General features: G+C 40.5%; 1 protein-coding gene across 1 annotated transcript in view; it reads right to left on the reverse strand.

Moving 5' to 3' along the window:
- The window catches only part of GALNT8 (polypeptide N-acetylgalactosaminyltransferase 8), a 39636-nt gene that overhangs the window by 14580 nt on the left and 7478 nt on the right, over positions 1-17578 (reverse strand). Inside the window, exons 2-7 of the mRNA XM_065034456.1 lie at positions 10639-17482; positions 7683-7971; positions 5533-5699; positions 4256-4439; positions 2171-2368; positions 558-672 (exon numbers count right to left, since the gene is read on the reverse strand). Of these exons, the coding sequence (XP_064890528.1) occupies positions 558-672; positions 2171-2368; positions 4256-4439; positions 5533-5699; positions 7683-7971; positions 10639-10831 (1146 nt within the window). The 5' untranslated portion in view covers positions 10832-17482. The remainder of the gene's footprint in view (positions 1-557; positions 673-2170; positions 2369-4255; positions 4440-5532; positions 5700-7682; positions 7972-10638; positions 17483-17578) is intronic.

The raw sequence follows: 17578 nt of genomic DNA on the forward strand, positions 1-17578 counted from the left end.
TTTTCTTCTCAGGTCTTCCAGAGTATATCCAATCACCGTTACTTTTGAAAAATACTCATCAGTAGAATTTTTGGTGCTTTCTTATGTTCTCTAATAACTAAAGACACTCCAGATAAAACTACCCCCACTCCACCGGCCCCCCCCCCAAAAAAAAAGCCTCTTGATTTGAAGACGTTCAAAGCTGAAAAACACATGACTTTCTAGGGCAGACAGACCTCTGTCTGGTCTTGTGTTTTTGTTTTTTCCTAATGCAGAACGGCATTTAACTTGATCTCATTCTTCTGCTGAGCCAAGCAACATATACCTTAAATTTTTACAGGAGACAAAATCATTAAGAAATATCGACAAAATCATTAAGAAATATCAACAAAATCTTGCTGGTGAGCCATAAACACCTTTGGAAATCTATCACTTCCATCTGGTACCCAAAGTAAAACAAAGTTGTTCTGAAATATTAACCCATGCTTTGAACAATAACCAACGGCCTGAGTGCTTTCAAACAAAATCGCATACTAATTTTCATTATCTTTGCGAAAAAGGTAAAAAAATAGGCTTACCCTCAGTCCAAGTTCCACATTTTCTCCTCCATAGATGTGCATTCCACCATCCAGTACACCAATCTCACCCAGAAATTTCCTGTCTGCAGCAAGAATCCCCATTATAGATGGGCTTCTGGAGAACCAAACAAATAAAATTAGAATGAAACAACAATGATGGAAATGAAGTAAAATCAATTAGCCACCAGCCACATCTTGAACTTTCAGACGATTCCAGTTGTATCCAAGAGAGGGTAACATGTTTAATTGAGAACAACATGTGGATCAGCATTAAAGAATCCAGAAGACAGCTGATCAGTGGTCTAAAAAGCATTATCAAGTATTTTTTTAAGAAATAGACCTATTTTGAGAGGAGATGTAACAACAATTTTCCTACATTCAAGAGAAGAAAAAAATCAGATTAAGCTGCAGCAAGGAAGAATTAGGTTGGACGTTATGCAATTTTACCTAACATTAAGGAAACTTAAACACTAAAGCCCATTGCCAAGAGGTATTGTGGAGTCACTGTCAATTAAGGTTTGAAAGAGAGATGAGACAATCGTATGGTAGGACCAGCTCCACTGTGGATGAACTCTAGAGGTGAGGAAAAGGGAACTGAGAGGGAATTTGGTGCTCTTTTGGTGTCCCCATTCTCTATGACTAAATTTGCTTCTGTTTTGTCTGGTCTAAGAATTGTGGACACCCCCTCACAGAACATTCTTTAACCTACATTTGGCTTGCTTTCATTCCATTCTCCTACCCAAACTATTAACGCTCACTGCATAATGTTTTTAACACATACAGGTGCCAATTTCACCCATAGTTGTTTATTTAGGTATCTGTGCAGTCCTATCTGAATGTTTGGCTACCAGGTGTAGTAGTATACAAATGAAGAAATAAATCTGTGATCTCATCTGAAAAAGACAGTACATTATTTTCAAATGTTTTCATGGTGTCTTTCCTCCTCAGGATCTACACAGTAAATTTTAAAGACCTTTACACAAATAAGAATGGTGGGTTAACCTCTGCTGGCTGCCACCAGGTGCTCACAAAGTGGATCCCAAGCATAGCAGTAAGGGGTCACTTTAGATATAAAAGCTGTGTGTGTTGTGTTCACATCTTTTTCTTGCTTGTGATACACAAGTGATAAGGGTTGAAAAGGGCTGCCAAGATTACTACAATCATCTGCCACTCCAACACCTCCAAAGAAAGAACTGCACAACTTGAATACATGTGAGTTCTCACAGACATGCAATTGTCCAACAAAGTTGTGAGATTCACTCCATATTGTTGGGCAAGCATGGAGAGGGGCCGCAGTTCATCTTGTAGAGTTAATAAATATTAGTACCACACTCCTACTTAAGGAAAATAAGATAGAAAAATCAAAGGCTCGGGGATTGCCTGAAAATCTGACAGAAGGATCAGCACAAGGCAGATCCTGTAATAAAGCCCTGCAACTGCTGTACTGAGATTTTCAGAGCTGCTAAAGAACCTGCACTTCCAAACCAGCTATTCAGGTATAATGTGCTTTGCTGGTATCTATCCCACCACCTGTGAAACATCTTGTTCCCTCTGCTAGCTCTACACTGGATATCATGTATCTTGGTCCACTCTCAGATTTTGTTCATACTTACCGAACTGGAGCTGTTTCATCTTTAAGAGCGTACCATTCATCTGGTAGAGCTTCATAAAGGCACCAGAGTGCCCAGTCAAATCCATCTGCAGCTACTGAATACTGAATAAGCTTAAAGTCATCAAAACGAACATTGTCAAATACTGGTGATACTATAACAGTGCGATCTTCTTTTATTCGAGACAAAATAGGTTCTGCCCTACCAAAATTAAGAAACAGAGTCTATTAGAAACAGAGTCCATTCAGCTTTTAAAAGTGAAAATCTAATGAACAGTACTAAACTTTACCACCTGTTTCTAAAACTGGGTTAGCTAGTTTACTTAAGTCATTGACTTTGATCTCTACAAAAAGTTATATGTCAGTCTTGGAGTGTTAGTAGCCCAAATTACTAATGCCATGGATCAATTCTATCTTCCATCAGGCAACTCTTGCATTTTTATTGTCATTAATCATGCTAACCGTAAGTTACACAGTGAATTTTCTGGGTTAATTGCTGCCTGGGTCTGCCTCCTGCAGGTTCTAGGAAGTCTTCACTCTCTGCATGAAGAGACAAGAAGGAAAGGAAAAGGAAGGGAAGGAGACCCTGAGAGGTGCCCTGAGCTTGATCATTCACCCTCTTTCCTCTGTGCCTTGATGGCATGGCTGCTGTATGAGGGAAAGGCTGTGACCAGTCAATGAATACCTATGATGAAAGAAAGCTCAGAGAAGACAGGCAAGGACAACATACTCATAAAGTTCAGAGAAGAATGTAGGGAGTGGCCACAGCTATCATAAAGGAAGCTGAACTTATCCCAACACCAAGAGAAATGGAAGGCGGTCTTTGTGTTAGATAAATGGCAATATCAATTAAGTGGAGGAACTGCTTATGTACAAGGCCTTCCTAAAATAACCAACAGAAATTATTATCATCCTGAGTCAGCTAGACGAACATGGGGAAAGTGTATATGTGGCACAGCCCGACATAGAGTATGAAAACTGAACACCCAGCAAAATGAATTTTGAAGAGAGCAATGTGCTTGAGTTGGATTCAATCCATGTGTTCCTTCCCAGCAACTAGGGATGTCCAGCATCTTGATGGTGAACATATAGAGAACTGTAATGTGAATCATATTTGTATTACAGTTCAGCAGTATACTACAATTGCTATATTGTGCTTGTGTTGTGATTTCAGCATATTACTGTATCACTTTTCTAAACCAAAACCTTGTGTAACGTCAAATATCTTCAAATAAGTAAAGTTTGAATGAAAATGTTAAACCTTCTCCATGTAGAATATCTAAAAGAACCCGCTCAGAGAGTATTGGACTCCAATAGAGGGAATCTTTTTGCTGAACCTCAATCACTGTTAAGCCTAGAGGAAGTCACCTTGTCTCTCCCTACGTAGTCTCAACAGCCAAACCTATCCCATTGAGTCCTGAAAGCCATGACTAAAGGATTTCAGTATTACTTTTAAGATTGTAACAGCTCCCAGAAAGCGAGACAAATAGACAATAGCCAGTGAATTCAACAACCCAGAGGAGAGAGAACATAGAGATTTCACACAAAACAGTACCACAGACATCACTACTTAACAGAACATGAATACCCACCATCAGATGCTTGTTTGTCTCCCTTTGCAAAGAGTCCTACAGAGCTATAGAACCTGCACTATTAAACTAGCAGGTAACAGTAAATAAACATGAGTCAAAACTGTAATAAGAACCAAACCATTTTAAAGTCATTCGGTATTATGGCTGCCTAACACACTTATAAAGGTCCAAAGTTGCTGGTATGCAACTAAACAACCTGCATCATTCTTATGTTTTTTCACTGCATGAAGTAGTGAAATAAATATACAGAGAAGGTAGGCATTTATCTCTTCTTCTTCACTAAACAGCTTACTCTGCTACTTGTCTGCTTTGGTGTTTATTTCAAACAATTGTATCCCTTTTCCTCTCAGAAATAAATGATTTTGTGGCTGTCAATTAACATGTGGCAAGTCAGAAAGGAGAACCACACATGGGACATCTGGCCCAGCTACGAAGTTATACTCCTTGCCCACCTCCCTCTCCCTGTGTCAGAAACTCTCCAGCCTTCATAGTCTTACCATTCCATGTTCACTTCAACATGGGCATCTAAAATTGCAACAATATCTGCGGTTGATGCCTCCCAGCCAGAAATCCGAGCTTGTGTTAGGCCTCGTCTTTTCTGATGTCTGATGATCTTCAGCAGTCCAGGATGCTTAGTATTGTAATTTTTGATGTGTTTTTCCAAAGGTTCTTTCAGATCATCTAAAACCACATTTTAATTATTAAAAAAAAACAAAAAAGTTAATCAGTATTAGGAAATAGAGAAGATCATGTTGGTAATGGCTTTCCAACTTCTCCCGATTCCAGATCAGAAATTGATTTCCTCTTTCTAACATAACAGGTAAAATTATTCGGGTACTCATGAATTCAAGAGGCTTATTTTTTAAAACAGCTTCCATTCCAGGCATTCACTTGACTACCTAAATTTCCTTTACATATAATGTTATTGTGTGGCTTCTAAAGTGTACAAAAATACATCAGCATGTAGAAACTTTAGACATGTGCCATAACAGCAACAAAATAGCTATCTTAGTGCAGTGATTTCTGTATGTATCTTCTACCATATGGAAATGAAAAGAGAAAATAAGCCCTGAAAACGTGAAATGCTTCTAAAAGAGCTGTAGGTATGACAACTTCCTCACCAAAGAACACAATAGCGTCAGAGAAAAGGAGTAGAAAGTTGGGATCTCTTGGTATCATTTTGGAAATCCACTTAAACTCTTGCTCTGCTCAGACTAACATGCTTTTCTAGTAGCTACGATGCCTTGGAAACAGGAGAAATCAAACAGACCACCTTTAAGATCAGGGGCAGGACTATTTCTAGGTGATTTTACAATGCTTTGTTCAGCTCAATTTTAAGAACAATGATGCACCCACTTCCTCCTCTAGGAGTATTTTCCACAACCCAAGATACTACTCTTTGAAGAATTATTTTAGACACCTACAGAGATGGTTTTCTTGGCATACTCTTAATTTGGTGCTGTACCTGATGAGCCAGTTGTGATAAATACTCAATCACTTCAATTTTTAACCTTTTCAAATACTTGCAAATCATCATCCTGTTCCTTATTAGCTGCCTTTTTTTTTTCAGACTGTTAAGGTTTGGAGATGTTTTTTGGTTGGATGGTTGGGTTTTGTTTTGTTTGGGTTTGGGTTTTGTTTTGTGTTTTTCTTATACTCAATTTACTTCTTAATTTTGAGTGGTCTACTCTGGGTGCACTCAAAAGGCCACCAATAGTCATTTAACACAACAGAGGCATAAATTGGCCAGACTCCATGCCTTCTCTTCACTTACCATTTGAACTGTAATCATCTATCAGGATGATTTCTTTCAATAAATGAGAAGGCGTTCGCTTAATTATACTAGTAATTGCACGTAAGATGATTGACAGTGCTTCGTTCAGAAATATAAGCACAACACTGAGTGTTGGAAGGTCTTTTGGATATTTTTTCGTTTTACAGCTGTAAAAGAAGAACAACTTTAGTACAGTTTCTAAAGAAACTCAGAGAGCAAGGTAGCTGCAAGAAGGCAGAATTAGGATGTTGGGCTTAAAACATTTAGTGAAAAACAGCATGAGTGATAAAAAAAAAGGAATTCCCAAATCTAAGTTTAATTATTCATTTGAGTTGTGTTATGTATGTATATAAACCATTTGGGTAAAATGAAAATTTCTGCTAAAACAATAAGGAAGAATAATTACTGTTTCTCAATCCAAAATGCTTATAAAAATTGAAAATAAAGAATACAGTTGACTAAGCCAGGGGTGATTAACTTACAAGGTAGTGGACATGTGAGAGATTTGGCTTTTTGCACTTACAATGCAAATGGCTTTTGCATTTATGTGACAATAGCCAAACTTGACAGCAGACAAAAGCAAATTAGACAATAATGCTTTTGTATGTGCAATGAAGAAGAGCAAGGTAGGTCTAGCTGTACTTAACTGCCACGGGAGAAGGATTCCCTTGGACAAAGAATCTCTTCAGAAGTTCTTTAAAAAGCTTCAAAAATCCTTCTTACAGAGTAAATCAGGCCTTGTGAAACTCCATGCTACTCCAGAATAAATTGTTTCCAGTACTGAAGTAAACCTGACTACCTCTGTACTTCCTGTTTACCATAATTTTTTTTAAAGTATATATTTGGGATATTTATCAGGTCTGCTAATTAACATCCTGGCCACCAGGCAGATGGTGAGGACTGGGTCTTCTTCATTAGTGCTGAGCACTAACTCCCTCTAGGGAAGACAAGAGAGTATAGCTGGATTATCGGACTGATCGTTCCCTCCCCTTAGAAACATACTCAGGAAAGCAATACTCAAGACTACCTGAGTTCTGTAGCTGCATAAGGTAGCTCTCTGGGAGGCAAGCTCATGCTCCAAGTAGATCTCTCATGTGGCAATTGTGCATGAATTGAATGCGTTTTTGTGGGAGTTCCTCCATTAGATTCATTACCCATTAGTTCGAGAGCCTGCGTGGATATCTGCAAAAGGCTGCCTGTGCAAATATATCTTCATAGAGAGGTGAAAGAGCACCAGGCACTGCAAGCCACCCTTTGGCACCACACAGGCTAATCATGCGTTTGCTCCAGCCACCTCTGCGGTGACTGCTCCAAGCAGTTCTCTCCAAAATGATCCCACAGCAGAGTGGGGATCATTCAGCTTGGAGCTGCCTCAGAAGGATCTGTGACTGAATCACCACTTTATGCCCTCACACAACTCCACACCTTCTCCCTGAGCACCCAAAGATATGCTGCACAGAAAGTCCCCCTGAAATTCACTCTGGAAGCTGCTATACAGCCCTCACACTACTTCAGATGCTAGGAACTGAGAAACATGTGCAAACTGTCATTATGTGCCAGAGCTGAGGCTTGATCCAAGACCCAGAGGACAACTGCACTCAAGGGCAAAATATTACTGTCTGCCCTAGGTGGAAACAGCTCCATTGAAGCAGTACAATGAGGAACCAGTTGCATAACCTGCTCTTTGCATGTTCCAGAGGGCTGCCAGTAAGACAACTCCCCTTTTCCCAAGTACAATGTTGTTAATTCACACCCAGATTGCAATAAATCTTATCATACTAACAGAAAAAAAAGTTCGTTTTTTTAACAGATACTGGTTCCTTATGAGGATTTGAATGATTACTTATGCCAGCTCCCAGTTCCCAGTTCCTTTCAGGAACATTTTGTAAAACTGGTTCTGCTACTAACAATACCACTGGTCTGCTTAAAAAACATTATCTATTGGCTTTGAGAACCAACTGATTCCTAGAAAAATCCCTTAGGCTTCCTCTTATAAAGTGTAATGCTTACCTACATCTTAATCCTTTAGATGATTACCCCACTATATTTTCCAAGTAATTAATTCTCAGACTCTGATAACTTGAGATGGAAGTAGAGAGAAATTTCAATTTCATGTCTTCTTGTGGATGTAGAGAGGGCTTATACTGTACCTGGGAGATCTGGTGTCTCTGATAGGTCGATCCAGAGGTAGCCGGTCACTGAGATAAACATTATACCCATATTTTATGAACAGATTCTGTGCAACAGTTTGCTCCTCTTCCCTTAAATGCGTACCCCAGCGTTTGAACAAAAATGAGTCTGGGTAGAGCAAACTGTGTACAATCTTCTTTTCCCCCTTTGCATTGTCAGCTTGGCGTACTTCAGTCTTGGAGTTATCTTGCAGCTTCAGATCATATTCTATTTGTTTTATATTTTCATGTAATGCTTCCACTGATTTTGCTGATTGAAAATAAGAAAAAGATTGACTATAACAGCAAGTGAGAACACACTCCATCATCATAACTGAGCCAAATTCTCCTTATAAACTGCAGTTCAAGAAAACCACGAAGTTACAACTAAACTGATATTCACATAAGAGTAGCATCAGAGCCTCCCTCTGACACGAGGACAGTTTTTAATCACATTTCACAATACCCTACGTCAGATTTTGCTCTCAACTGCATGAGCACAGAGCAAGGGACACTGCACTGGAAACAGTGGAGAAACCCAAGAGTAGAGGCAACACGCAGATTGTTAAATCAGGCCCAAGTAACTTCCATGATGTTGTGCTTGAGTTACATTAATCTTCTCAGGATACATAATGGGATTCCCATCTAAGTCAGGTTGTTACTATATTTATCTTTAGGGTGAATACAGTAAATGAGCCCTTTGCCATCTCCTCTAATAAGCTTACTGGAATATTTTTATTTCTGTTTTGAAGCCTTTGAACAAGGTGAACCCTGACCTCTTAGAGTGTTGTTAGGTTCACAATATTGTGCCACAAATAAAATGCACAGAGCCTGTGTGAGGTTGTTTAGGACATATTTTTCTTGAAGGTAAATACAAGAAATAAGCCCTTTGCATCATCTTTTGAAAACTTTATTGCCATTTTTGATTTCTGCTCTATCAGAAACCTTTGAACACATAAATACTGATCTCTCAAGGTCTTGTTAAGTTCACAATACTGGACTGTGCCATACAAAAATGGCACAGAAAAACTTGTAGAGTTAAAGCTTACTAGAGTTAAATTACTGTCTTGGTGAATAAGGGAAGAGGAATGGATGTTGTTTAAAGTCTGATGCCTCCTCTCACAAAATCCTCCTGCACAAGTTGAGGAAGCATGCACTAGGTAAGTGGATAGCAAGGGGGATTGAACTGCCAGGATCAGAAGGTTGTAATCAGTGGCATAAAGTCCAGATGGAGACCAGCCACTAGTGGTGTATCCCAGGGGTCAATACAGGTTCCAACACTGTTTTAAAATAGAATCATAGAACCATTTTATTTGCAAGAGACCCTTAAGACCATAGAGTCCAACCATAACCTAAATCTAGCACTAAATCCTGTCCCTAAGAGCCTCATCTCTACATCTTCTAAACCCCTTCAGGGATGGTGACTTCACCACTTCTCTGGGCAGTCTGTTCCAGTGCTTCACAACCCTTTCTGTGAAGAAATTTTTCCTAATATCTAATCTGAACCTTTCCTGGTGCAACTTGATGCCATTTCCTCTCATCCTATCACTTGCTACTTGGGAGAAGAGACCAACACCCTCCATGCTACAACCTTCTTTCAGGTATTTGCAAAGAGTGATAAGGTCTCCCCTCAGCCTCCTTTTCTCCAGGCTAAACAGCCCCAGTTCCCTCAGCCACACCTCATCAGACTTGTGTTCCAGACTCTTCACCAGCTTTGTTGCCCTCCTCTGAACTCAGTGTCTTTCTTGTAGTGAGAGGCCCAAAACTGAATAGACGATTCGAGGTGGGGCCTCACCAGTGTTGAATACAGAGGGACAATCACTTCCCTAGACCTGCTGGCTACACTATTCTTGTTACTACTGACCTTGAAAATGGGGCACAGTGCACCTTCATCATGTCTGCCTGTGGTACCAAAGTGTGAGTGGCTGACACACCAGAGAGTTCTGCTGCCATTCAGAGGGACCTCAGAAGTCTTAAGAAATGGGCCAACAGGAACCTCATGAAGTTCAACATAGGCAGGTGCAAAGTCCTGCACCTGGGGAGGAACAACCCCATGGACCAGCACTGGCTGAAAAGCAGTTTTGCAGACAAGGACCTGGAGATCCTGGTGGACACCAAGCTGAACATGAGCCAACAGTGCACTCTCATGACAAAGAAGGACAAAAGGTACCCTGGGCTGTGTTAGAAAGAGCGAGTGGAGGGAGGTGATCTTTCCCCTCTACTCAGAACTGGTGAGGACACACCTGGAGTGCTGTGTCCACTTCCAGGATCCTCAGTACAAAAGACACATGGACATACTGGAGCAAATCCTACAAAGAACCACTAAGATGATTACGAGACTGGAGCATCTCCTATACAAGGTGAGCCTGACAAGGCTTGGGGACAGGGGGTGACTTACTGATGTATGTAAACTTCTTATGAGAGGGCCTAACATAGATGGTGGAAGACTCTTCATAAGTCTTTGTCTTCCTGGTGTCTAGCGAGAGGACAAAAGGCAGTTGGCACAAACTAAAACTCTCTTGTGTCTATGCTCAAGGTACACAAAGGCAAACGACTGAGTCACAGGTCCTGTTGTTGCTCACCCACGCAGAGGAAGCTGTTTCTCTTAAAGGTAGCATTTCATAGCAAACAAAATAATGACAAGAACAACAGCCACCTGAGGTTAGTAGGCTGGTACAACGACCTAAAAATTGCTTACCACTTCTAAAAGAGTTCAAGGTCTATTATGCAAAAAACCATGATGATCATGAAAGACTTTATTTTTTCTTGTGCAAGTAGAGAAGCTAACAAATATTTTTCAAGACTGCAAGAAAAAGAAAAAATCAATAGCGTTCAGGGGAATCTAAGCAAACATTATCACTACTATCTGTTATTCTGTCCTTCAGGAAATATAGATACCTAATCCTCAAAAAGTAAAGCAGCATGGCATTTTACTTACAGAGATTATAAATGTTCCCATCCAAATGATCCAGTCTTTGAATGATGATATCTGGGTTCAGAGATCGAGGATTATCTTCCAAGGAATCACATTTTCCTTTTCCTTGATCTTGGAATAAGTGTACGAGATAACATACAAAACCTGTGATCAAGATTAACAGTGCAACTCTATGCGGTCTCTTCCAGGGTGCCATTGTAAGCTTAAAGAAACTCAGTGTTCTGCAGCTGTTTGAAGTTTGTGGTTCTGTGTCTGCACTGAGTCTTCTTGCCAAACACAACGTTTGAAATTGCCTGTACTTGACTGAGAGCTAAGACTGCTCAGATGAAGTAATTAAGTCTAATGAGTCATAGAACTATTGATGATAAGGTACAGCTTACAGGTGTTTTCTCTTGCATGTATGAGTTATTGATGTCAGAGAAGGTGTGCAGCTCTCACTGGCTCATGTAATGAGTGACGTGAACGGAGTGAGCATGTGATGCCGTAGGAAGTGCAGGGCTGCCGTGTAAAAGTTAGAAAACCTGTCACACAACAAAGCATCTGTAGACCCAAAGACAGTAGGAATAAACTGCAAGTCAATTCTACACTTTCTGGTCATTAGCAGCTGGGGAATTGGGAATCTAATCAAATAAAAATGTGAGAATATACATTAAAATGGATCTTCCATCAGTTTTTGAGCTGTCTGGAAGCAATTGTGACTGGTATAGGGCACTTCATAGTCCTCTCCCACACAGGCCATTCCTGCAGTTCACCACCACTAAAACCCAGCCAGTTTTGCCTCCCACACATACATGAATTTTAAGTACTGTTCACAACAATAACTAGCATACAGAGCTTTCCTTTCCATAGAACCACCAAGCTGCTTTATGCTTCCTAGCACTGCTGTCCCAGTGTGGTCATCTGCTGGCCACAGTCCCTCAGGGCTGTGCCTGCCTCAATGTGTGTCCCCCACAGGCCACAGTCCCTTCAGAAGCATCTCCTTCCGAAAGTGTGTCTGCAACCCCAGGTCTCCTCCTCAGGAGTCCCCTCTGCATGTCTCCTACCCTAAGGCTGATGCACTTTCTTCATGGCCTCTTCCTCCCCAGGGCAGCCCTGCAGCCCCTGTTACAGAAACTCTAACAGTTATGCCAGATACATATTGCTGTAAACATTGCTTCAAATTCACATCACTAGTGTACAATCCTTTTCTTTTTTCTTTTCCCTTCCTAGAAAACATCAAACTTTGGCCTGATAAATGTGAAAAGAAAAAAAGAACCAAGGCTACTGAAAAACAAAACAGTCATACATGCCAAGATTCCTCTACTATGTTAAGTGTTGATGGAAATGAAAAAGGAGCCGGGGGAAGAGGGGGGTATAAGGAAAAACAAAAAAACAAAAAAACAAAAAAACAACAACAACAAAAAAAAACACACACACAAAAAAAAAAACAACAACAACAAAACGGAGATCATTTCTCAAGGAAAAAAAAGGCAAGATAGATGGATCTATGGATCTCTTTGCTATTCACTTGCATTTCTTTGTCCTCGCAAGTTTTCCCACAAGCTGGATGTTGCAAATGCTCCTAGGCAGTGCGACTGTCCACCTGACAAATCCGCCTGCACAGAAACGCAGAGTGGTTGAGCCCGTTTGCCCTGGACCATGTCCAGATGGCTTCTGAAAATCTCCAGGGATGGAGAGTACATCACTTCTCTGGGAAATTTGTGCCAGTGAACAGTCACCCTCACACAGTAAGTGTTTCCTGAAGTTCAGATGCTGAGTCGTAGCTGTTTTATTTCCTTGGGAATGCTAGGAAATGTATTTGCAGATTGTACAGGAACTACAGGATGCTTAGGAAAGGAACTAAAGGCAGGAAATAAAATGGAGCAAGGTCGTTTGAGGAGGAACAAACATGGAAGAATGAGTGGATGGTCAGTTTGCTTGTTTGGCCATGCCTTGTACCTGATCTGTCCTGTCTTATTATCAAACTTCATTTCTGAGCATACTCCCGAGTGAGGGACTCCGTTCTGCGTGCATTTGTGTGCTTGGAGCTCTAAGTGCCAGCAACTGGAGATCACAGGTCAGAAGGACCGTGTGCCTGTTGTGCCAGCAACTGGAGTGACCAGAGTGAGTGAAATCAAGTCTTGACAACTGAACAGGTGACCTGGAGCTTATCACAAACCAATAGCTAAATCTCTCTTTCCTATACAAAACATACATAAGGCTATAAAGCATAGGAGCATAGAAATGAGAAACAGGCAAGGATCATACCGGCAACATTGGAGACCAACAAATAGCTTTTGTTTTCATTTTCACTCAGTTCTGTCACTATGCCCCTAATAAGTCCCAATTCCATTGGCCAAAGACAGTAGGCAACTCCACAGAGAAGAGACCCTGCCATTTACCCACTTGCAGAAAGACTACAGCATAAGTTTAAGCCTTACACACCAGTTAGTTCAATGGCAAAGAGAATGACAAACACCAGAACAGGGACAAAATGAAGTGCTGACGCCCTGTTAGACAGCTGAGAAACCAAACACAAGACACAAATGCATGAGAAACTAAATTTCTCTGGGTAAAAATCCTTCAGCTGCTCACTGAAGCTCCTGGTTACAAAACATCGCAGGCCAAAGAAGCTTAGACAACCGTCCTGCTTCTCTAACTCCCATGGCAATTTTTCATAGAGCAAGAAGTCAAATGACTGACTTACCATGTTCACTGCTGAATTAAGGGATGTAGGAGCTCCAAGGAATAGCTTGCAAACAAAAGGTGACAGTAGCTTCACAAAGCTCCCAAGACTGTATTGCTAGAGAGATATTTTGTTTTGGGGTTTTTTTTGTTTGTTTGGTTGGTTGATTTGGTTTTTTTTTTTCTTTCATGGGTTAGAAGGGGGAGCAGGAAAGCAAAAATAAAAAGACAAATCCCAGTACGACAGTAGGTTGGTTGTTTTAAAGAAAAAAATCATTTCAATTTTACTTTTTTCGTGAACACTTACAAAGAGAATACAAAAGTATTTTCATGAACCATAAAGATTATTCTTTTGTTAAAACGTTATGGAAATCCAGGAAAGACAAAAATAAAGGACCTCAGGACAGAAACAAGACTAGAAAAAAATGACAGAATGAGGTTCTTCCTAGGAAAGAAAAAACTAAGGTAGGTAAGTCTGGTGGCTGTAAACTCTGCTCAGACCACAGCTGAAATATTATTCCGATATTATTGCACAGCCTGGTTTAGAACCAGAGGAAGGGGAAAAAAAAAAAAGGATAATCAGAGGGATCCAAGAGCGCTTTGTACTGCACAGGTCATGGTTAAACCACAAGTACTGTACTATGCACTGTAAACACATAGGAATACCTCAATAGCACAAGTGTAGTACAATAGTATTTAAATACCCTGTATTTAAAATTATTTATTTTTTAAATACTCAATGTTTGGTTAAAAGTACCAATGAAATACTTCTTTGGTGATACGAACATTTTGTGTGTGCTTTGGGTATACTTGGGTCAACGGGAGAGAAAAGCATGCCTACAAGAACTGTACCACTCCACTCACTTTCAGGATCAAAGAGTGATCCTTTACTGGTTTTTGTATCACAGCACAGATACCGCTGTGATACACTGAACAAAGGTGGGAGGGGAAATGATTTCTAAAAGGCAGAATTTTGGGGGATTGCTGGCAAGTACACTCAGCACCCTCCACAGCTCATAAGGAAACACCAAGCAAAAGTCCTACATGAGCTGAAGTCAGTGGCACTTCTGCCAAAGTGGAAAATTTTTACCCTCTGAGAAAGAAACTGAACACTACCCAGAGCAGGCTCCTAGGGATACCACTAGCCTTCCAGTACAAGGAAGGACAGTGCATTGGAAATGGAGTAGAAAGAGATGGTCCACACCAAGAAAAATTCCTGCATCAGCCAAGAAAGGATGTTGTGAATCACTCTTTATATTCTTATTGGTTCTGAAATTATTTAAACCCAACCCATAGGTTTCAGGAATGGTAACTCTGGAGAGTTACTCTCAGATCATGAACTGGCATAAATGGTCATTGCCACACACAGAGTTGTGGCCTTCATCACTATCCCAAGATATGCTTCCAACTTTTACTCTGTGAAACAGTCCAGGGTGTGTCACGCACTACAGCCTTCAGAGTTGTTCAGCATATTTTTTCCCAAGAAGCTGTATTTTTTCCTTAGTGACATGTTTCGATCCTTTCCTGTCCACATTTACAACATCTTCAAAGTCTATTCACTTGCCATTATCCTCACAGGTCTCTGCCAACTTTCTAATATAGAAACATTTACAAGTGTCCTTAAGGCACTACCTGACTCCTCTTGCAAATCATAGGGAAAAAATTGCATTAAGATGAAACTCTGCCTGGGCATTCCTTCTCTTTAAATCACTAGACTCACACTATGGATGTGCATACTGTTGTCACTGTATTTGGTTTGTAGTTCTTAACGTTCTGCAGTTGCCTGTAAATCCACGTTAGCATTTAACCCCCATCAATTTGAATCACTTCTTCCTGTTGGAAGGAATTCAAATGGATGTTTTGGAGAAAAAGAGATGGAACACTGCCAGGACCCACACATTTTGTAATTAAACTTTAGGATATTGACATATGTATTCCATAAATGTTCTGCATTCACTGATGTTCTTTCATTTTGCTGTTCATACATAATTATATGTATTTATCCACCAAGGTTTTAAAGTAACACAAACTGAAAATTGGTCAAAATTAATGGAGTTGGAGTTGACAGCTAAAGATTGAACAACGTGATTTCCAGCTAATTCCCAACCATACAGATTTCACCAGAGCCAATTCAAAAATTGTTTTTAACTGTTTTCATGAAAGAAAACTTTTCAACTGGAATATAAATATTTTGATGCCCATAATTTTGTTAACCTCCCTATTTTGTATCCTGGCCTGCATAAAAAGCCCTGTCGTATAAAAAGTCCTACCATATCCTGGGCTGCATAAAAAGTGTGACCCTTTACTCTCTTGAGACCCCATCTGGAGGGTGCACCCAGCTTTGAGGGTCCCAGTACAAAAATGACATGGACCCATTAAAGCAAGTCCAGAGAAGGACCACCTTCTGGAACACCTCTCCTATGAAGAAAACACTGAGAGTCAAGGCTGTTCAGCTTGAAGCCTTTAAATATATAAAGTGGAGGGGTTACAAGAAAGACAGAGAGAGGCTTTTTACCAGCACCTGCAGTGACAGGACAAGGGCCAACAGTTTTAAACTGAAAGAGGGTAGGTTTAAGTCAGACATAAGGGGAAAAAAATGTTATTATGAGGGTGGTGAGACACTGGACAAAGTTGCCCAGAGAAGTTGTGGATGCCCCATCATTGGAAGTGTTCAAGGCCAGATTGGATAAAACTTTGAGCAACCTGGTCTAGTGATAGATGTCCCTGTCCACGGCAGAGGGGTTGGACTAGATGATCTTTGAGGGTCCCCTCCAACCCAATCCATTCTGTGATTCTTCAGGTAGAACAAAAATAGTGGCAAAGGAATATGAACAACAGGGTAGAAATACAGGCATGATAAAACTTATCCCTCAAAATTACTTTCTTATTTTTCTAACTGTTCTGCAGAAGCCATCTCCTTTCTTCTTACTTGTTGGGTCATCCTTTCTTGTATTGCACCAGGAAACTCAAGTATGAAAAACAATCCTTTCATATAGGCATATATACTCACAAAGCAGAAAACTTTGAAGGAAAGTATTTAATACCATTTTAAACAGTTTTATCAGCCCAGAGAATAAGTGTTGGCCAAGAAAGTTACAGAAGAGGTGGAAAACCTAGAAAAGCATTTGCTAACCAGTAGCTCTGACTACCGGCAAATTTAATTCTAATCAAGACCATGGCAATATAGAAGGCAAACCAATGCGCACGGGTTACTATACATATTTCTCAAATTTGGCACCGTATGCCCTGCTCCAAATCACGATCCCAACAACAAAAGCCCTGGGACCTGGATGAGATTCCCTAGTGATAACAGAAAGGCAGTTTCCATTTTCTAGTTTTTACCCACCATCCCCCCCACTCCTCACCTCTCCCCTCAAAAAAAACACCAAAAAAACCCACGAACCAAACAACCAGCTAAAAAAACCCAAACAAACAAAACAAAACAAACAAAAAAAAAGCCAAACAAACAATAAACAATCAAACAAGCTTTGCCTATCAACATTAAAGCACTCTCCAAAATCCTGGAAGCAGATCATCTGTGATTTATTGTTGCTGATCACATAAAGGCCAAAATAGAAATGTGTGTCAAAACAGGCCTAAAAAAGCACAAAGGAAAGTAGAAGTTGAGATTCACAGGAATCTAGAACTAGTTTCATTCAGAATTTTCTCAAAAGGTCTCATTTGTTTATTACAAAAATTTTGATAGTACCACCTTTGTAAGATTTTTCAAGAAAGAAGAGTGTTTAGGGTGAGTGCCAAGCTGTAACTGGCCATTAAAAGGACATAAGGATGCCTCAGCAGCACATTTCACTCTATTGTTAGCTCTGCTACCAGCTATCTCAACAGTGGCCTTCCCTTCTGTCTCCGTACCTCAAAGAGGCTACACTAGCACTGTCATAAAATACTCATCAATTTTAACAACACTCCCATTTACTTTATTACTTCCTTCACCAAGTGACAGAGGAGTGGTGCTATGTTGGACCTTGTTATCACCAGCAAGGAGGGGCTGGTGGGGAATGTGGAGCTCAAGGGCAGCCTGCGATGCAGTGACCATGAAATGGTGGAGACCAAGATCCTTAAGGCAGTGAGAAGGGCACACAGCAAGCTCACTACCCTGGACTTCAGGAGAGCAGACTTCGACCTCTTCAGGGATCTGCTTGGTAGAGTACCATGGGATAAAGCCCTGGAGGGAAGAGAGGCCCAGGAAAGTTGTTTAATGTTAAAGGAACACCTTCTCCAAGCTCAGGAGCAATGCATGCCAACAAAGAAGAAATCAGGT

The sequence above is a fragment of the Columba livia genome, chromosome 1 (genome assembly GCF_036013475.1).
Source record: "Columba livia isolate bColLiv1 breed racing homer chromosome 1, bColLiv1.pat.W.v2, whole genome shotgun sequence".
NCBI lineage: Eukaryota > Metazoa > Chordata > Aves > Columbiformes > Columbidae > Columba > Columba livia.